Genomic DNA, 21994 nt, shown 5'->3' on the forward strand with positions numbered 1-21994 from the left:
CGTGCTTCATGACTTTGCATTGAATGTTTAACAGGAGGCTGTTGGTGAGACATGTATCGTCACTTTATTGTCACCTCTTCATTGTTAGGGTAATGCTGTTAGGGTTGTTGCATGTAACACCAACATCTTTGTCCCACTGTAATTGCTTTACTATTGAGTGTAACTCTGCCAAACAGGAGACAATGACCCTGCCTTTCCCTGTCTGACACACACATACTCATGCATACAGACACTCAAGTGTCTCATGCATGTACGCACACAAGATCCTCCTCCTCGCAAAAACAAAAAACAGCTTGCCTTGTAACAGCCTCAGGATATATGCAACTAACAATCCTTTCAGCACCAAATTGTGATCTGCAAAGGCAGCAAAGATCATCAAAGATCAACCTAGTAACATGTTTACATGTTACATTACTGAAGCCATCCAGTCTAACAATAAGGCAACAGGTCCACACATGGACAGTCCAGGTACAGTTAAGTGCTGTATTGGATAAGTGCCAAAACTAGAAGGTTACCTCATTGTGAGAAACTTGTGCAGGCATGATATTGCAGAAAATAAACCACAAATGAGAGCTCAACATGAGATGTGTTGTTTTGTGCCTCAAACTGCACAAATTGATAAAGAAAATGGGTCAAACATGATCAATATCCCAAGATGGAAATCTCCCTGTTAGCTCAGAGTGGATAATTTGCTATTAGCATGTAGCCATCTGGTGAGAGCCATGAATTTTAATAAGATGTTTTTTTGTTTTTTTCCTGAGATTGGTAAGAAGGATGCACCCATTGCAAGACAGGGCAAGTTTATTTGTATAGCCCATTTCAACAACAAGGCAATTCAAAGTGATTTACATTAAACATAAAAGAAACATAGCGAAATTGAAAAAATACACATTAAAATATAATTTTGGAAAGGATGAAATAGAAAATAAAAACAGGATTTAAAACAAAAAGGGTAAAACAGGACAGTAAAAGTTACAGTGCAGTGTACAATCACGGTTAAAAGAGTTAAATGGAAAATAAAAACAGGCTGGGGGTTGAGCAAATAACTGAGTTACAATTATTTTGAAAAGAGAATAAACACTTAATCTACTCTCTCTAGCTAGTCTGTTCTCGGGTCCACAGCAATCTTTGGGTCCACAAGGGAAGGCTAGCTGTTTAATGCATGTCAAACATTTGTCAGGAGGTTGTGTTTGTACCTAATCAAACTTTTATCCTACTGTTGTCAGATCAAATGTAGCCTATATTATGTTACGAGTATCTATGCTATGTTTAGCACAAAGGGAGCTGCATTGTGCAACCGTAATTGTTGTTTAATTTAGAGGATGTGGTGTTTGTTGGGCATAAAGTAAAGAAAGGCCCTCCACCTGCTATCGATTACCTTAAGAATTGTCGCTGACTATGCTAACTAAAAGTGCTAACTAAAAGATTTTTAAAACATGCTAGCATTACTAGCATAAAACCGACAATGAGGGGGCTCCCAGTCTTTTAACTCCCGTTTTAATTTGGTAACATTTCCAGCTTGCTCAATTTTTATTAAAAACGGAGTACTGTGAATGGGGCCTTTAAGTTGTTGTGGCGTTCACAATTGACTGATCGGTGTCAGGGGGCCACACACTACACGAGCTGACAACGACTGCTGGTCTCCAAACCATGTTTTGCCAAGGAAACGAATACAAATGCATCTCTAAAAAGTAACTGATCTGACTTCCAGCAAGTTGTTTCATTTATAAATACTGACAATATCCATAGGCTTATTTGAGGTATTAGCTTGTGACAATAAGTCTTTTGTGCGTGCTCATGGTGGGAATAGTTGGGTCTCTGTAAATAGAGTATTTCAATAAAACTGAATTGAATTGAATGCTGTGTGTGCTTCCACAATTGTTTTTAAATGGAATACCCATGTGTACATATTAAATTGAATAAGTTAAATAACATATGCATGAACAACATGCACCTGTTCTGTCAGTGATTGTCTCGTCACTGTTGGAATTATATCTGATTTTGGTTTTTGCCTGTTGTTATTGAGTGCTGTTCTGTTGCATTTCATGTATTTCTGTCTGTCACTGCCGTGTGGTGATGTGCGTCTTCCCTGTGAGTGCTGTGAAAAAATTTCCCCCTGAGGGCAATAAGGTCTAACCTGTTCTTGAAGTGGGCCTGTACTTACCGGTATACAATACTGTCACTATGTACCAGTGAGTACAGCATGACCTTGTCTTCCACATTGGCACTTCTCATGTAAAATTCAATAAATATTGTTAGTTTATGCCTCTTTCTGTTTCCTTATTCTTAGACCAACATAAAGAGAAAACTGTTTGAAAGAAGGGATGATTGCATTGGGAGCAGTGGGGTGTTGGTGCGACTGTGAGGCAATGGCAAATGGTTCCATAGCACTGACTTTGACTTATTTAACTAACTAACCAGTTATATTTCCAAGATGGCCCATTTATATTTTACAGAGAAGAATACAGAGTTAATGTTGGCTTGGTCTGACTGGATGTCAAAACTAATCATCGCCACAGGGAGTGAGTGGTCAGTCTACTTGGAGAAGACTATTTGCAATGAATATAATATCGTTGTGGGTTCTTACATGTCTCATTAGACGAATAAGTCTTACACTTTAAAACCCAACAGCTGTTTTGTTACTTGACTGGGAAAAAAAGAACACAGCTGTAGTTCAAGTTTAAATTATGTTTTTATGAACAACCATTCCCCCTTTTTGTATCAGCCGTGAGTGAAAATTTGCCACACATAAACAGATGAATTATAGTATGCGCCCACTGTGTTACTCAGCTGGTGAGACATTATTTATTCATGTTGCTCAGACTGAAGTGTTTGACGTCTTTTGTGTTTAGGACTTTTAGCCAAACCACCAGACCCTCCCTTCGTTAGTGTGTCACACATTTCGGAATTGCTCTGATGTGATCCCAGTTCCTCCTAAAGTGAAGCTCTTCAGAATTAGAACATACACTCATGGTTGCCAACAACATTTACACACCTTTATATTGAATTAATTAATTAATTATATTACCTTAGCCATCATCAGTGAACAGCTGTTTTTTTATAATGTTGAGGAAAGACAAGAGATATAGCCAACCAGCAGAGAAATATGTGTTCTATTCCTGTAAGAAGTATTGGGCTAACAGCATGGACCTGACAACTTTTGGTTTAACAACATTCAAACGCTTAAGTATGCCAGTAAAATGTGCAAAATCTCAAATCACGTTGAAATGATCCTACCTATAGACAAATGTAGATACTTTGTTAGGTCTGTTTATTTCAGTATGAACCTGTTTATCCAAAGTGTTGGTGTCTGATGATTTTTGACCAACACTTTTTGGACATTTTCCACTCAAGTCCAGTTGTTTGCTGTTGTGTAGTCCCTAGTAAATTAAATATGCTGTCACTTGCATCAAACACAGCTCCCTCAGCAGTCCTGTTAATGCTCTAAAACGGTTGTGAAATGTATTGTTCTCACTGCCCACTAGCTGTCTTGAGTTCCAGTGGTTGTTTTGTCATATAAGGTTGATTAGCCCATCAGCCCTAACAGCACTATCCATGTGTTTATGGGCTGTTTCCTCCAGCCGGGGAATAAAATGTATGCAAGTTGAGTTTAAAAGTCAGACGTTCTCTTTAGGAGCATTTTTACGTCACCCTTACACAATGGGCTCACAACAGACTATACAAAACATGCTGTCAACAAACCCTCACCCTGCAAACTCCTACCATCCTTATCTGGAAGCCATAGTCACATTGTCCTTGCGTGGAAGGCCATAAAAATGACCCAAAAGGCCTTACTAAAAACTCTGTTTTGTTTATTTAATCTGCACATGTGTCTGCTTGACAAAATATTCCTAACTCCTACTGGTCTACTTATTAGCTTTTTCTTAAACTTTCAAACAGATCCTCTTCATTCATGACTATTAACTCACAAAGACATTTCACTTCCATAATTTATGACTTCATCCTCAGTATGTTACTCTCCCTGAGATGAGTACATTTGCATAGGCTTGCTTCTTTGCACTCCATTCTCTTATGCATGTATGAAGGAACAATGGGATTATAATACAGAGCTGGTAGACCCATTCTGTATTTGTGTTAAACGTAACAGAAAAATCTTCCTTCCTTCCTCAATCCCTTGCCTGCTGCATACTCTCATCTGCCCATGTAAATTCAGTAACTACTCACATCCTCCAATAACTCATAACACTGTCACCACATGGATGATAAACTTTTTGTAGGGAAGTCATCTCACTTATAAAACAAGCGTCACAAGCGTGACTCACAACTGTAGTCATGCTTTTCCGGCAGACAGTGATTTTGACCATGAGGAGAGTAAGTGTAATTTGTCCCGTCCAGCCCAAATATAAACATACTCCAAAGTCTCCCAAAAGTCTAACTTTGACCCAGTGCGAAAACTGTGGTGTAACAAGAAGCGTTGTCATGACATCACCACTCAGACATGAGAGGGCAGGGCCAGATGGAATAAACACATGTGCAGGACGAGAACCATGTCCGAGCTACCCTCACAAGCGTACGGACACAACTCCTCTCTCAAACTCACGTTTTGACATGTAAAACCTCTTCTCATTCTGTCACTTACTTTGACATGAATTTGGAAAAATAAAACACAACAAGGTAAAGTGGAGGTTCAGTGCACAAGTTTGTTGACCCGCTGATGGCCGGGAATGTGTGAGATGACTGATGGATAAAAAGATAAACAACCGACCCTGGCATAGACAATTTAAGAACTAAATTTGGTTATAAATTAAAGTTATTCCAGAAAGTGGGACTGAAGCTCAGCCTTCAGTTTGTATGACTCCAAACACACAAATCTTCTTTTCCTCCGCAGTCTCTTACTGCCGCTTTGATAGATTGTCTCATTTTCCTGTCACCCAGAGGAGAGGTGCTGTGCATGCTGAATCAGTGGTGATCTTGGAGCTCATAATTCGTCTTTGCAACTTCAGTTGAAGGCTTGGCAATATGGCTGCCAAGTCTTTTACGCTTTTATGACTCCTTGGCACAGACATACTGATATCACCAGAATAGCCTGTTTATGACAAAAAGGTATAGGGGCTTAATGTGAATTAAGGACTATTACTTTTAAAGTTTGGCATTTGCACAGTGCTACAACAAGTTCTTATAAGATGACATTTCTGGAAGACAGAGAACTGTATAGAGATAAAAACATAGCCAGGCTGTTTTTCTCACAAGACACAAGATTGGGTATTATTGTAAGTGGGAAGAGGGATACAAGCTTGGGTGAGTACGGAGTTACAAAACCTCCAAACCAGATGCGGGCAGCTGGGGAGTTGAGTTACACGTGGAGTCTGTAAAGGGAGTATCCACATGCACGAACAGATACAAGTGTGTGGGAGTCTATTCCCCCATACAGTTTGGCTGGTGTTAAAAACATGATTTGCTCAATTGCTTCAGATAATTTTGTATGAAATTATCTAAACTAGTAATAATAGTTTCTCTTGGGGGTGCCATTAAAAAACATTTCACAGAGAAGTTTTATGGGTTCTTAGCAAAGGTAAGGAAGCGTCTGCTACCCGGAGATGGGTTGTAAGCAGCAGCATGGGCAGGGGGGCAACAGAGCACAGAGGCCATCCTCTATAATCACACTTCCTGTGCCTTGAAGCATTTCTTTTTTCTCTTTTTAAAAGACTTTGCTCTTTAGCCTCAAGCATGTTTGCTCCAAAGGATTAAAGGTTGCTTTTTTTTAACTTGTGTGAAACTGTAATTATAGTTTGTATAATTGTAATTTGTCATGTAGACACCGAATGTAACAATCTTACTCTGAACTCTGACAAAACTCTCTCAAAACTCATTCTGTTGCAGCTGAGAGAACTTAAAGGATGGTTGGGGTGAGATATTGGACCAACATGAGGAGAGTAGCTCCCTCACTATTGCATTTAAAGAGTGCATTCAGCAAGTGAGGCAACCTGATTTTCCGTTTTTAAGCGCTGCCTTTTTGTTGGGAAAAGGAAAGACCCAACTTGGAGAACAGGCCAGGAAACCCAACTGAGTGGTGGCAAACCCAGGTAGCTGTGGCAGCTACGCTACAATTCGATCCACAGAAGTCCAGCTCCATGAATTGGAAGGTGTATCAGATTTTACAAGTATGTAAAATCATGATTTACATTTTTTAATAAATTTTGGTTGTGACGATTGCAAGGTAAACTGTAGAATTCACAGCGTTCATGTCACAAAGTGATCTACCAAGATAATCGGCCACTGCAGCGCCTTGCCAGATCAGGCGCAACAGTTAGGGTATAAATATAAAATATAAAGAAAAATATAAAGGGGTATGCATATGTACAATATTTACATTAATAGCCATTATTAGCCAAATGAAGTGGATATCTTCCAAAGTTACTGGGGCGTTTTGTATAAAATCTTTGTCTTTGTGTTACTAACCATCAAATACAGCTACAGAAAACTGTTTGGGGAGACATAAAGAGGAAATTTTGTATTAAGAGGTCTGAAAAATAATAAAAATTGGAAACCAGGCTATCGACTGTGAACCTAACATTTGGTGCTATTTTAGAGCCAGCAATTTCAGTGTGTTAAATTCAAACAAAGATTTGATCAAAGCTACAACAGCTCATTAAAGTGCAATTAAACAAATAGGTGGAAATCCATAAAAGCCTTTAAATCGATGTGAGTGATAACTTGTGTTTTCCTGTAATCCACAGAACAAAGCTTGTCTCTTTGCATTAACAAACAAGTTTACACAAAACAAAGCCACCTGCTTTTGTTAAGAAGACACACAGAACGGAAACCTGAGACAGATAATCATCTCCGGGTCCCGCCATATACTACACTCAGCCCCCGACACCCTCACTACACCATCTGCTAGGGGGGTAGGGCTGTCTGTTTCCATGGTAACTCTGTACCCCTCCTCCCTGTAAGCACAGGGGTTTCTTTTGTGTGTCCCACGTGCAGTCTGTTGCAACTGTACCCCCTCCATGCTGCTGGGGGGTGCTGGTGTTGGCTGCATGACAGACACAAGGGATTTCGTAATTGCATCTGCACACATAGAAAATACAAAATAGTACATTTTTGTCCACTCTCTGAAACAAAGATGGCACTGGAAGGACTCTGGGTGACTGTATACGCAAAAAAAAACACAAACCAGGATCCTCACTTTTGAGAACATCAGCCCCCCTCCCCCATGCAAAAAAGGTGACCTTGCAAATTAAGCCCCCCCCCTTTTACCCCTTGCTTAGTCACCCTGTTCCCCTCTGTCCCAGAAATAGGGTGACAGGCAGGAAAGGAAGGAAGAGCAAGCAGTAAACCAGCAAGGAGTAAGAAAAGTAAACCAGACAGAAATATTCAGTGACTGCAGAAAAGCTTTCATCCACTCACTGAAAAGAATTAAACCTCCCACTGCAAAGCCTCTCTTCCAATATCCAGAGATTTAAAACTTAAAAAACACATCAGCCTTGCTTTATTTAATGATTACACTGGATTTTCTTGGAATGCATGGCACGAACACCTCTGGCTATTGTTTTGATCCATTTGGGGCTCTAGGCGTGATATACTGCACCTGAGAATACAGAATGTTGAACATTTTGGGCTTGTAAGCACATTTTAATGTCCACACTGTTTTATTCTGTTGTGATTTAGGCTTCAGGCACGGCCATGTATCATGTAGTCCAAATCTTGTTTAGATCAATGGCATAAGGTCCGATCTGTTTTAATGAGGGGTTAAGTCAAACTGAGCCATTCTGATCTGATGCCGAACCTTATTAGGCACTATTTAGGATACAAAGACTCCTAAACAACACACAGATGGAAAGCATTAGTCTTGCTGGCAGGAAACTCAGCTTCCCTGTTGTACTGTGAATTAAAATGTAACAACGTGGGCTAGATTCACTGTTGAACTTAATTACTTTGTGTCTTTCGAATGATTGCCAGAAACCTTACAGGTGCAGGTAGATTTACTATCTGAACATGAACTTTGTCTTTTTGATAAAGGGTCAAGTATGGATGGTGGAAGAAAGGAGTTGAAAGAATAAAAAAATGAAAACAAAAAGTTGCCACGAGGAGTGGACAAATAAATAATTTAAAAAGGTTGTGTAACTGACAGCCAGGCTGCGGGAGAAAGGAATTCCTTTCTGGCTCATAGCGGAGACACTGCTGGACATTTTTCTAAAGTCATCTTGGACGCCTGCCAAGTTAACCTTGTGCTAATGCTATTTAATAAAATGAATCATGCCCTTGTGCATTTTCCTGGGTGTTGGCAGGGAGACTGCCTCAAGAATGCAAGTTTGATTCAAACCAGAGAGAGTATGCAGCAAGCATTTCTGCTTACTCGCAGACCCTAATGTGACTGTGGCATTTGTGTGCCTATGTGGATCATCTAATCTGCAAAGATGGCATTAATATAGAGAACAGGAATCCCTTCACAGTGTTCACAAATGGTAGTTGAGGAAACAAAACCACAACTGTCAGTGGCTGAGGTCTGTAGAGTAAGCCATATTTTTTCCATCTTGATGGTCCTCTCAAGCATTTCAGCTGCTAACAAAACTGGTGACCACAGCTGAATGAGGAACACCAGAGAGTCTAAGTCCATCCCTTCCACTTCCGCCCCATGGGACATTCTTTGGAAAAAATATGTACGGCGAGAGACAACACATTTTTTATCCCGTTTGAATTGTGCCCTGAATAACACATATGAAGTCTGTCAGTGTAAAAGATTATTTTGTCCGTCAAGAAAGTTGCAGTTTGTCATAAAACTAGTTAAGGCTGCGTTCCAGTCACAATTGGAGGTTCGAATTTCCCACTTAAAGTTTCTGACTTCCGATCTCAAAGCGTTCAAGGTGCATGAAGCCAAACGTGAATGAAAACCATGGCCGACTGTAACCAACTGATGTTTCTTTATCAAGTGTACACAGCTGAACCCTTAACAGTCCCCTTGCTGTTAATTAAATAGATAGCAGTTTTAATGAAAATGAGTGACATAAACTGGCTTTACGTCTTTACGTCTAGATACCTCCATTGGTAACCTGCAAAAGTCAGTAAATGTTGAATATTTCCTAACGTTTTCACATTTTTTTTTGCATTTTTAATGCTTTGCTGAATAACTTTAGTGCTGAGAAGATGACTTTCAGAGATTGTTTACCGTAACCATCAACCTAATAACACTGGCGACATACATGTTGACATCAATTTACACACAGAACAGGTTTTACAATATGATAGTATTTATTATGTTAATTAAATACAAGCAAATATGCTTTATGTTGCCTTTTAGTTGATCTACTACGCTTCCATGGGTGCTGCCATGTGATGTCAGACAACTGCTTCTTAATAAAGTCGGGGTGGACGGATTTCCGAGATGGATTTGCCCCAAGTTCACAAGTAGGAACTCAGACTATAATTGGCTGTCCGTTGTACTTTTTCTAATTGGATTATCCATGTGATGCGTTCAATCCAACAACTCTTGGTCCTTCATCACATCATCCACAAAAGTTATGTTAGCTTCAGTCATTGAGTGAAAAAGACTTCAGATACGCAGACTTTCGTATTTGTGGTCTTTCTAATTCCGTCTTGATGCGTTGATACTTAAAACAGTTTTACAACGAACTGCAACTTTCTTGACATGCATATGTATATTTTAAATTAATAAACATCACATGTGTAATTCAGGGGCACAATTCAAACAGAATCAAACATTTTGTTGTCTGTCGCCAGTGACTATTGTATAAATGATTTCCTATGGTGGTTAATCAGAAGCCTCTTTATGGCTTCCCTAGCAGAACTTGCACAAGCATTCATAAGGCACAAAACCAGTTGTAAGCTGACTCTTTTATCAAAAATGTGTAGGTGCGTGCGTGTGTGTGTGTGTGTGTCTGTCTGTGGCAGGAAAGCAAACATCGCAATTGGATGATTCATAGAGGGTCACGCTTGAAAGAAAACAAGAGGGCAACTCTTAAGCAAAGCCCATCCACCTCTTGAGATATGTCGCAACATCATATCTGTGGAGCTGTCACCACAAAGGAAAACTTGCCGAGTGGTAAGCACTCATAAAGAAAAGCCACTCCAGATGTTTCTTTTTGTGGTAAAACAGAGACCAATGGAGAGAAGCACAGACTAAAAACAGTAACAGACAATTAGTGTCAGACCATATCCACACCAATGTGGATGAATCATAAACGCCAACACTGAAACACCACAAGAGAAGAGTTTAATTCTCCTCTATTGGGTAATAACCAATTGAGCAAGCAGCTTTGGGTCATAAATCAGCATTTACACGGTTTTTTCCACTGACACTGAAAAGCTGTTTTTAAATTCTACTACTTTTGAGGGTGTTAGCTTAGCGTGGATGGAACAAATGTGTTTTCTTAAAGTGTGGGTAAATGGTTGAAGTACCTGAGTCAATATACTGCATACTGCTCATAAATGTATAGCATCACTTCCATTGGAAAAGTAGCCCTTCTGAGTGGCCTTTCCCATCCTGAAAAATGACACGATATAGTATGGTGACTACACCATGAGCCTCAAAATAAAGGAACTGAAAAACAGCCATGGGTTCAGTAGGTTTTTACAGTGCATCAGCATTTGGAACAATGTGGTGTTTTACCCCTGTGTGTGATCAGAAACAAGTGCATTTGGGGTAAACTATTGATGTGCATCCTTATAGCTCAATTCTTAACATGCATGCTCAAAGTCCCAACCAGAGTACTAGCAAGTATAACTGTAGAATATTAATACATGCCTGTACACACTTTTGTATTCTTTGTAAGCAACAGGAGAGCTAACCTCAGCTCATGATGTAAAAGAACCACGAGGCTGGGCTGTTCCATCTCCAGATTATTTTTCTCTGTCATATGGACTGTGGTTTACCAGGGCACCCCACATTACACCCTATGAATAAAAGCATGCTTGTGGTTCACAATAGAGCTTCCCTGCTCCCCGAGAAGGGGGAAGGGCATTGCATTCCTCTGCTGACCTCCTGTTTGCAGCAGATATTAAACAATAACTGGTGCCTGTAATGTGCTGTCACCCTCCGCGGCCAGCCATCAAAAAGACATTAAACAGTCTGATCTTTGCAGTATATTCACAACAAGGAACATGTGAAGGCAGAGAAGATCTGCTTCGTCTGTGTTTTTGTTTGGAGAGGTGGGTGAGAAATGAAGACTGGCATTTCAGGAGAGCATAACAATGTGGTTATTCAATTTGAGTGACAACCCCAGGAGACTGATGCTGACTGGACGCCTGCAACATTTAATCTGGGTAACCGCACATATATCATTTAACTTACTTCTCCAGGGAAAGTGCGGTGTAAGCCTACTGGAAATTCAGCTGCTTAAAGGAAATCTCACTCTTTGATTGAGTGTTAGGCTAATACCATACTGCAGATGGTAGATGGCACTTTTTATCTTTTTTTTTTTTTAGAATAGCAAGTCCACATGGTTCATTTAGTGATTCGTGATCATGATTCAGTACTTCTCCAGACTCCTTCAAGTCCTAATGTGGGTCATAAATCCTGGCTTAAAACAGAGTTAACTTTCCTTTGTCTTCTAGTATTGAACATTGTAAAGTGCAGGGTGTTGCTTCAAGGAGATGCTAGAGGGGTGGGGGATGGATGAGGAAACGCACGTGCGGCCCTTGCCAAAGAAAGTGTGACATGGAGGAAGGGGCCTCATGATGGCAACAACTTCCGAACATCTGCATCAGCTGTGTGAGGGCGCACTCACTATCAGTAAGCGCTGCATGCTTTCCGCACATTGCCAACAGAAACAGAGGTTGGCACTGCTGCTTCTGGCCCCATGCACACTACTCCATTTTTGTTTAAAAATGGAGTTTTAAAATGAATATGATCTCCGTCCATACTGGCATTTTAGCTGGGTATCAGAGTTGTTCTGTCTACATTAAAACTAGTGGCCGTTCACGTATACTGGGCATGCATGCCGGTTTAAACCTGAAGCAGATGGTCTATTCCGTAGTTACAGAAGATTTGGCGAAAGAATAAAGTAATGTAGACGTAGAACCGCACCAGATTTTATTTTGCATGGACCAATAACAAGGTGGGACTGTTACTGAATGTAACACGGGAGTTAAAAGCAGCTGTGGTGGCGGAAAACAGACTGGGAGTCCTCGCAAGTAACACTTACAGTACAAGTCTGTAAGTGTTATTTGCACGGTACAAAATGTTTTAATAAAAATACCAAATCAAAAACTCTGTCAGTAGCATTGTGTCTATACATTGCATGACTTAAAAGACCCAATCAGAGAGCCAAGTGTGAGCGTCTGCATCATCGTTTCTATAGTCCTCTTTTTTGCCCATCCACACTAAAACACTAGCCAAAGTTTTAAAACGGAAAACGGAAAAAAAGGTCTCCCTTTGAAAATTTAAATGCCTTAGTGTGGATGGGGCCTGACAGGCCACACAAACAGTGTGACTTCTGTTATGTTATGGTCACCTGCTTTAAGGAATGCGGGCAGAGATGAGGGATCTGCAGGTTGTAACATGAAGCACCATTAAATGAGTTGTTTGTTCTGTTGGTAACAATTTAAGTGCTTTGCATTGTGCATTTGCAGTTGTGAATATCAAGTACTAACGAAGTGATATTTATTCTTCTCTCTGAATCCTTCTGGTGTCACATGCAGTGACTCCAGAGGTTGTTTTTTTTGTTTTAATTATCAGTAGCTGAGTCCAGGGTAAAGTTTAAACCGAAAGAGAGGCAAAGATTGCATCAGGAATGCTGGCAGATGATCGTTTTCCTCCACTCTGCGCACAGTGCGCAGACAGGGGGTGGGGTGCCCGGCTAAAACTGGGAGGAGAAAAAGGGGGGGATTTGGGAATATTCTTTGTCCTCACCCCGCAGTGTAACACACAACTGGCGAAGGACGCTGGCTCCTCGAAGCGAGAAACAACTGAATGGCTTGATATTAGAGCGGGAGGGCTTTCTTTTTATTAAAAGAAAACGAAGAAAAAGCTGTAGAAATACGAGACAACTTCCAGGAGCCGTTGGTGCGGAAGCGGAGGACCCAAAAATCACATCTGAAGGTAAAATAGCCCACCACGCAAACAAGTCGCGGTAACGCAGCCGCGGCAGCATCACCACGTAGACGTGTGGCTGTGGCTAACAATAGTGCGTTTGGCTCAAGTTTTAGCTTTAACGGTTTCGCCGGAGGAATAGTGAAGTCTTGTGAAAGCTGCTAATGTAATTCCGGCGTTTTAGGAACGTGTTCTCAATACCGCAGTCGGGGAAATGTAACGTTAGTGTTTTTAAGGCTAACTTAAGTTTACGCGCACATGCTGGCAGCAGGCAGCGCTAATTAAAGCACGTAAAGTGGTCGCATGGGTGTTTTTTATTTTAATTTACGGTATATTGACGCCAAAGTGGTGTCGTTTGCGCCACATTCCGTTATATTTCTGCTGGTATGCAGAATGTTCTGGTAATTTTATCTGCCATCCTGACTGCGGTGTCTCGACTGAATTTGGTGATGGGAAGAACGCGCAGGAGTCGTGCCTTGTGTCTCTCTCTTCCCCCCCACCCCGTTTACAAAACCTCTTATCCTGGAAAATAGCTGTATTCATAGCTTACTTTGCCCAAACAATGTGGCGCAACCATACGGTCACACCATTGACTTGAGCTCGTGGAAGCGTGTGTAGCTCCGCGGTGACGTCGTGTCCCGTTAGGCACGAGGAGGATATTTCATTTCTTTTTCTCTTTTTTTTGTCTTATGCTCAGTGCAAATGGGATTAGTTTTAATGTTTCACGCTGTAGTGTTTAAATAAGAACATGGTCTACGCCTTGTGTTACTTCAGATTAGTCTTCATATTTTATCTCCTCACCAACCTCAGTTTTCAATCCAGTTTTTATGGTATTATTAGTATTATTATGGTTCATGGTGATACAAAGGGCGGTTCAGTTAAATTTTTCCCCCCTCTAGTCACTCTCAGTTTGACTCATATTCTGGTTATTGTTGGCCCTTTCCTTCCCATGCCCAGGGCCTCTAAGCTTTAGGGCTCTGGGATAAAGGGGGGACAAACCATAACTAGCCTCCCAGATGTGAGAGTCACAAAAGCCTCTCTGTTCTGGCAGGCTCAGTCACTGTGGAAACTCTGCTCCTTTACTGTGCTCCTTTTTATGAAAAGCAGGCTGTTTTCTTTGAAGTGCTACAGATAGGCTGCTTGAGTAGATAGGACATGGAGGTGGTATGTATTGCAGAGGCTTTTTGTTTTTTATTTGGGAATACTCAAGATGTAAACATTAAAGAAGCTCTCAGAATTAGGAGTCACTTAAGGGGTGGGCGATATGGCCAAAGTCTTTTTATCACATTATGTAATCTTATAATATGATAAATCCTCAAATTTGAGTTGTGTTTTTTTTTTTAATTGGAACTTGCAAACAAAAACAACTCCTGCTCTGTATTTTAGAGCCTGACCGATATGGGTTTTTGGGGGCCGATATTAAAGTGAAAAAGAGCCGATATTTTGATTTCAAGAATGATTTGGATAGTAGACCCCTTTACTGTATAAACTACACTTAGAACAAGCTGATATTGAAAGCTGGTGTTGAAGTGGGCTATAAAACCTTTTCCTAAATGGATTATGTTAATAACATCGATTACAGTCTCAAAGTGAACATGTAAATATTTGCTACTGGAAGGTGCAACTTTTTCAGCCGTCTGTAAACGAGAGAGTGAGAGAGAATAAGCATGTGTATTTCACTTTACATATAATCTGCCATAATTTCAGTGGAGCACGTTCACATCTAGTCCATCCCTTTACCGGCACTCTTTAATTCTAACCAAAGCTATTTAACCACCATCAGTATAAATCATGCCGTCTAGGATACAGTGAGCTGCTGTTGAATACATCTAATACTACAGGAATGTCTCCAACGAGGACCTGCAACTTTGAGATTTAATTTAACTAACGTCACATAAAGAGGAGCTACAGGAAGCCGTGTTAGATTCTTGTTCAGCTCATGTTTATTTACATTTCCGCTCTGGTTTAAGACACGCCGACTAGCTGCAGACAGGCGGCTCGCAGATATATTTAGAATACGTCAAACTATAGTTTAACGGCTCGTTAACGTTGGCGCTCCTCCACTGATTAACGCGGCATTAGCTTTGTGGCTAATTTAGCAACGGGCAGCATGAGCTGCTGTAGCTAGAATATTTAGAAGTGATGAACTAGGGACAAATGTGGACTGTTCGCTAGAACTGCCACACAGTTTGAAATGTGCAGTTACGTCTGTCAGCAGCTTTCAACACCCAACTACTGTAACATTAAACTGCGGTGAGATGGCATAAAAACGGGAGGGTTAGCAAGTCATGAATGTTTTCAGGAGAGAAGTGACTGGGTCTGTATTTTATTATAATTATTAAAGTCATGTCATTAACTTGACAAAAGACAGACTCACCGCTCTCAATTTCATTTCTAAATGCTGCGTGTAAACTCCGGTCAGCTGATTGTTTTCTTCTGTGGTTTTTGTGGTGAGGCAGTGTAGTTAACAGGGGAGCTGCAGCTGGTCGCCGTCTAGTGGGCAAACTATGCAACACCATGACATGAGTGAAGGATCTGACTAGGTTTCTTTTTTAATAGTCATATCTGCTTTTATAAACGGCCGATGCCAATTAAATGCAATTGGCTCTACTGTATTTACAATTTCACTCTCCTCCATGTTTTCTCGTTACTGTGTTCTTCTGCAGTGGTTGGCAAACCAACTTGGACGTACGTTACCCCCCACCAACCATCTCTCTCGCACCACATGAGAACGCGGTAATCAGTCCCGTAGCTTCCCAAGTCCATGGAGGTTTAAAGAGAATCTGATACAACGTCGGTAGCGGTGCATGAAGCCAAAAAAGTTTGGGCTCCAACACAGGAAGTGTGATGCGCTTTGAGGGGCAATTTGACAAACCTTGTTTTGTTAAAGAAGCAGCTGTAAAACAGTGGATAATTTTTATTTGGGAGAGTCACAACCCCAAAATAACTCACTAACATTTGGAAAATGTTTGGAAAAGTCTAGAATAGCCACAGGATTAAATAATTTTTACCTTGTGAGATCTGTCAAGAATCCAGCCCTGATTTGCTACATAGCTAAATTTCACCTGTGTAGACATTTCTATCGTTGCACAGTATATACAGTCATATCGACCTACCCTGAGGCATACCGATGTCAACTTATTGCAGACATGTAGGTCAGTAAGTGACAATATGGTACAGTAACGTTTTAAGGTAGAACATATATTGGTTTAAAAAAATTAAGCCAAATTTTGTATTAAAATATATTAACAATGCTTGTTTTGGTGTGAAAAATTTATATCCCTTAAAACATCATGGTCAGTTTTTAAACTAACACATCAATATTGGCATCAGCCTCCACAATCCAGTGTTGGTTGGGCTGTAGCTAGTAGTCTTTAATGTCTGAAAGTGACTTGGTTGAGGTGCATCTGTAGCCACTGAATTTGTATTCAAGCTTAAATCTGTTACTTTTTGGCACATTGTTGTTCTCTGTGCCTTTTTACTTGTACTTGACATGATGTTTAAATAGCATCTAACGTCAACATTTTCCTTATGTTTTGTCTGGTGTGGTTAAATGGATCCTCAAAGTGCAATTTATACTTCTGAGTCAAATCAACGGCGTAGGCTACGGGGCTACGCAGAGGCTACGCCGTCGCCTGACGTGCACCTCCTCAAAAATGTAACTATACGTCGAGTCGACACGGACGGTAAGCTCTGTGATTGGTCGGCTGGGTAGCCTCGCGATGCCTCCGAGCCGATCGGAAGTACCCTGCGCTTTTGAAGTAACATTTACTAGCGGCCAAAACGGCGGCTGTAACACAGTGATTCAATATATTTGACCGTCGCAACCCGAGCGAAATGACTCGTTCCGAATGTGATCGGACAGTAACATTTGAAAAGGCTACACCAGCTGCACGTTTACAATTTTACCCCCATTTACGTTAGCGGAATGCTAAACCGGAAGTTAGCCTGCTCGGCCGGCAAAAGTCAACACAGTGGACGCTGTAGCGCTACTCCCGACTAGCGTTTGGAGGTGTTGCAGAATGACGGACACACCTACGCACAAGTATAAATGCATGTCTATGTGCGTAGGTACTCATGTAGACCCTACGCAGGAGTATAAATGGGCCTTAAGAGCCATTAAGGACAGATTAGCTAGCAAAGTGTACTGCCTACCAGTTCTGTAATGTTCTTTATTTCTTGGTGTGAATATAAAACTACAAAAACAGTAGAAAAACACAGCTGACAGCTCAGGTTGAACAGACTTAGTTTGCATCGTCGGCGAGATTGCACGTTGCTTGCTACCATTAGCAATGAGGCATCGCAGAATAACGACACATACACTTCAGGTCCAACCATGTGCCAGTCTTAAAATCTAACAACACTTTACTGTGGAGATGACAAAAAGAGTTGCAGATTTGAGCTTTAACTTTAGATTGAAAGTGTCTGATTATCTAGTTCTGTGCAGGGGTTAGATGGTTTTTAGCAAGTTTGACACTCACACAGACACTTGCATGTGAGGCGGTGGTTTTTCTCTGCCTCTTAGCTCTGACAGTAGCTTGGGGGCAACTCCCAACTGTTAACCTAGATTACAAGCAGCAAAGTATGCTGTTCTATTCCTTACATGTTTGTTCCTTGCGTCTCTTGCAGCCTGAGAGAAGAGCAACGTAGCTTACATTTTAGGTAACTGACACATATGACCAATCTGATGTGATTCCAATAACACAAAGCTTTGATTTCCCAGGAAAACGGTTTGAGGTGATGCTCATTGTTCCTCTGCACGCATTTCCAGTGTAAAACCACATACCTCCAATGAGGAGAGGCTTTTCTCAGGTGTTACTGCCGAGGAAGGATTATAAAAATTGCAACACCATAAAAACAGTGAATAAACATGGGCAACCATGAAAGGGGACTTTTGTGGAGAAACATGCAGGAATTTTTTTCACCGCATACTGACCTCATACAATCTCTCTGCTTGGAAATGCAGATTACAAGCAGAATATGAACTCATAATCACAATCTAGTCAGAGAGTCTGATAGAGCAGCCACTGGGTCAATGATGAATGTGTGTTCTTATTCAAGTCTCTCTCTCTCTCTCTAAAGCTGATTATTCATCTGAGTGCCAAGTGCTGCTTCACAACTTTATTCTAACTCTTTATTTATCTAAGGAGAGTGTCCTCTAACCGTAACATCACACAGTACTCCCATTCACACCTGGGACACCAAAACCCATTCTTAAGGATCTGTTCTGGAGCGCTTTGCAGTCTTGTATCATCTGTAAAGGCCTTTTAGTGCTAGTTGGTATGAGATTGTTAGACAGTACCCTTTGATTGAGCTATTTAATTTACCTTTTTATTAAACCTGCAAGTTAAAGATTAGTTCCCCATCCTTACCTGAAGTAGTGTCCAGGCCAATATTAAGAAAATAAGTTACATACCGATAGAAAATATGTTCAACCTTTAATTGATTTCATTGAAATAGGTCTGAAGCCTAAATCTTGGTAAAAGCCTGGTAGTTTATAGTGTTGGATAATTACTCAGAAGTTGTTATGAGATTGGTCACAGATGGTGTGAAACCACAGGACCTCTTCACTGCCTCTTTAGTGTGTTTAACTATCGGCTCTTGACTCTGTTTTGGCAATCATAGTCCAGTTATTAAACCGGGACTACCACCAAGTGATTGTGGCATGGGTTTACGGTATGTGTAAAGTGTTACAGTGAGACTAGAATTATCGACTACTGCAGCATTTAACATTTGGTGGTCAATGAAGGGACAGCCTTGAGGAAATGCTTCAGTTTGCAAATGTTATGTCTTTATAAATTTTGGATGTTTGCCCGTACTTTCAGACATTTAGTTACGAATTTGTTGTTGACTTGTATGCTTTGACTCTGAAAGGCAGAGCTCGTCAGTCAGGTTAACAGTCTGGGTATGGTTGCATAATTTGGCGATAGCATCTCGTGAGACCTTCTCTGGGATCTGTGCATGCCCGTAGTCATGGCAGTGAGGCTTGGTTTGGGATTTCTCAATTTCTAACACTGACACAATAGCTTCACCTTGTGGCTATAAGTTGCAAAGACACTGAGAGTTGAGATGAACAGTTCTGTGATGCAGTGTGTCATTATCACTCACGTTTTTATTCTGATTACTGGTTGTTTTAGAGTAATTCCGGTTTAAGTAGTTGCCTTGATTTATGACCAAATGACTCTAATCTGTTAATTCTCCGTCCCGTAAAATGAAAAATGTGTTCCATAAATTCTGTCTTGATGATTTGGGAATTGCTCTTATATATTTTTTTTTTCAGTGACCACTAAATATAACATTTCTTTTATGCCTAATGGCAGATGCAATTAATACAACACTTAAATTGTCACTTATTTTTCTCCGTAGGTTTGAGAGGATCCATCCTGTTCCAGAGGCAAAATGAGCTGGAGCTTCCTTACACGTCTGTTGGACGAGATTTCCAACCACTCCACCTTCGTGGGCAAAATCTGGCTCACTCTTCTCATTGTCTTTCGCATCGTGCTGACAGCTGTTGGGGCGAGTCAATCTACTATGATGAACAGAGTAAATTTGTGTGTAACACACAGCAACCTGGTTGTGAGAATGTGTGCTATGACGCATTTGCGCCGCTATCACACATTCGCTTCTGGGTGTTTCAGGTGATTATGATCACCACCCCCACCATCATGTACCTTGGCTTTGCTATGCATAAGATTGCCCGCATGGACGACGATGACTACCGGCCACGGGGCAGGAAGAGGATGCCGATAGTGAGCCGTGGGGCTAACCGGGACTACGAGGAAGCGGAGGATAATGGGGAGGAGGACCCCATGATCCTGGAGGAGATTGAGCCAGAAAAGGAAAAGGAAGTTGTGGAGAAGCCCAGTAAAAAGCATGATGGACGGCGTCGCATAAAGCGCGATGGCCTGATGAAGGTTTACGTGTTTCAGCTGCTGTCGCGTGCCATCTTTGAGGCCTCGTTCCTGTTCGGGCAGTATGTCCTTTATGGGCTGGAAGTGGTACCGTCGTATGTATGCACACGCTCTCCTTGTCCGCATACAGTGGATTGCTTCGTCTCTCGCCCTACAGAGAAAACAATCTTCCTGCTCATCATGTATGCAGTCAGCTCCTTGTGTCTGCTCTTCACCATATTGGAGATCCTTCACCTTGGCATCAGCGGTATTCGGGACTGCTTTTGCACACCACGGCCTCGACCTCCGACCCCCCGTCATGCAGCTCTGGCCAGCCACAGATCCTCCGTATCCCGCCAGCCCTCCGCCCCTCCGGGTTACCACACAGCTCTGAAGAAGGACCCATCGGGGAAGATGGGCTTCAGGGACAACCTGGGAGACTCGGGTCGCGAGTCTTTCGGGGACGAGGCTTCATCAAGGGAGCTGGAGAGGCTGCGTCGACACCTTAAACTGGCCCAACAGCATCTGGATCTGGCTTACCAGAACGAGGAGGGCAGCCCGTCACGCAGCAGCAGCCCAGAGTCCAACGGCACCGCAGTTGAGCAGAACAGATTAAACTTTGCCCAGGAGAAGCAGAGCAGCACGTGTGAGAAAGGTGAGGCTTCCCATCCACAACTTTGTACTTTTGATTCTATCTTCTAATTTGTAGCTGTGATCTTTACGAAATGCTTTTCTCTGACATTGACGCATTTCCTCTCTTCACAGGTCTCCGTGCATAGGTTCTCAGCAGCCCAGCTGACACAGTAGATTCAAATTCACATTAGGATCAGTGAGCGGACATAAGGGAATCAAGCGCGTGTGTGTGTGTGTGTGTGTGTGTTTGTGTTTGTGACATGAATATGCTTGAGGTGGATGAAGTCAGCCCAAGCTTTCCAGTGTTACGGCCAAACGAGGAGGAGAATGGTCATCTCAACCCAGCAATACTTGAGACACCAGCCTGTCTGAAGATCCAAAGTGCTTACAAACTACCGTCGCACAGCAAGAACGGTTAAGGTTAAAGTGTATTTCTCCCTCAGGGCAGCTATTGTGTGTTATTTTTTTTTTTTGTTTTGTTTTTCTTATTACGAGACTTGGAGTTATTATTCAGAGGTTGTCCTCTGGAGTTCAGTGAGTGCATCTCAAATTTGCCTTAGACTAAACTGGAACTCTGTTTTATGGTATTTTGTAATTAAGTAAGGCCAAGCCAGTTGTAGAGCAAAAAAAAAACATGTTTAAACTGTAAGAAACTTGGTGTGGAAGTGAATCAGTGAGCGAGTGTTTGTTGATGCGAACAAAAGGTTAACGGACAAGGCACCACTCATAAAAGAAAAGGTACTGGAGTTATTGTCATGCTAAAGTGTTTGATGTGTTAATGTTCATACAAAGGTTTCTTTGTGTGTCATTTCATTTAGTTAAATGGTTTTGACAATGTTGGCGCTGCACCAGTCAACATTCCCAAGTCTGGTGCCTTGATGGTAACTGGAACACACTTGGGGTGCCTTTGTCCAAAGGAATAAACAAACCTGGGTAATGCTTGAAAAACATGTAACTCTTGATGTTGTCTTTAATTGTTTAAATGTGTATTTGATACTGGTTTTTTTTTTTTTTGTTATTTTTCTATTAGTTTTAAGTATTTTGGTATTGCGAAGAGGCTCTTGTCACTGTGGCTTAATTTTTCGTGGCTTATTTTTTCATTTTAAAAGAAATGACATTCACTGCTGTCTTAGCTCCCTGAAGCCCAATTAAATACATGGACTGGTGCAAATGGTTTGTTAAAATTTGATTTCGAGAAAATAAATACATTTTATTAAATACTAACCTACAGCTTTTATTTACACATCAGCTATGACCATTAAAGCATCCCTTTCTCTGTACAGACCCAAATGTATTTGCATCTGTTGGTTAAATAGGAGATTATACTCTGTCACGTTCATGCTCCATGTCTGCTGATTTTTGGATACTTTTTTATTACTGTTCCAGCGTATCAATGAGGGTTGTAAACAATTTAATCATTTCAATGTGAATTCAACGCCTTGAATGCACTCTGCTAAGA

General features: G+C 41.2%; 1 protein-coding gene across 1 annotated transcript; it reads left to right on the plus strand.

Annotated features, from left to right (window-relative positions):
• Window positions 1-12834: 12834 nt before the first annotated feature.
• gjc4b (gap junction protein gamma 4b) lies at window positions 12835-21759 on the plus strand. The gene is given in 4 exon segments (XM_038720109.1): window positions 12835-13021; window positions 19379-19523; window positions 19526-20557; window positions 20668-21759. Coding segments are annotated over 3 exon segments (1158 nt in total). The 5' UTR covers window positions 12835-13021; window positions 19379-19411; the 3' UTR covers window positions 20682-21759.
• The last annotated feature ends 235 nt before the right edge of the window (window positions 21760-21994 follow it).

This window comes from Micropterus salmoides, unplaced genomic scaffold (genome assembly GCF_014851395.1).
Source record: "Micropterus salmoides isolate LMB-PRFRI ecotype aquatic unplaced genomic scaffold, ASM1485139v1 Ms_hic_scaffold_15, whole genome shotgun sequence".
NCBI lineage: Eukaryota > Metazoa > Chordata > Actinopteri > Centrarchiformes > Centrarchidae > Micropterus > Micropterus salmoides.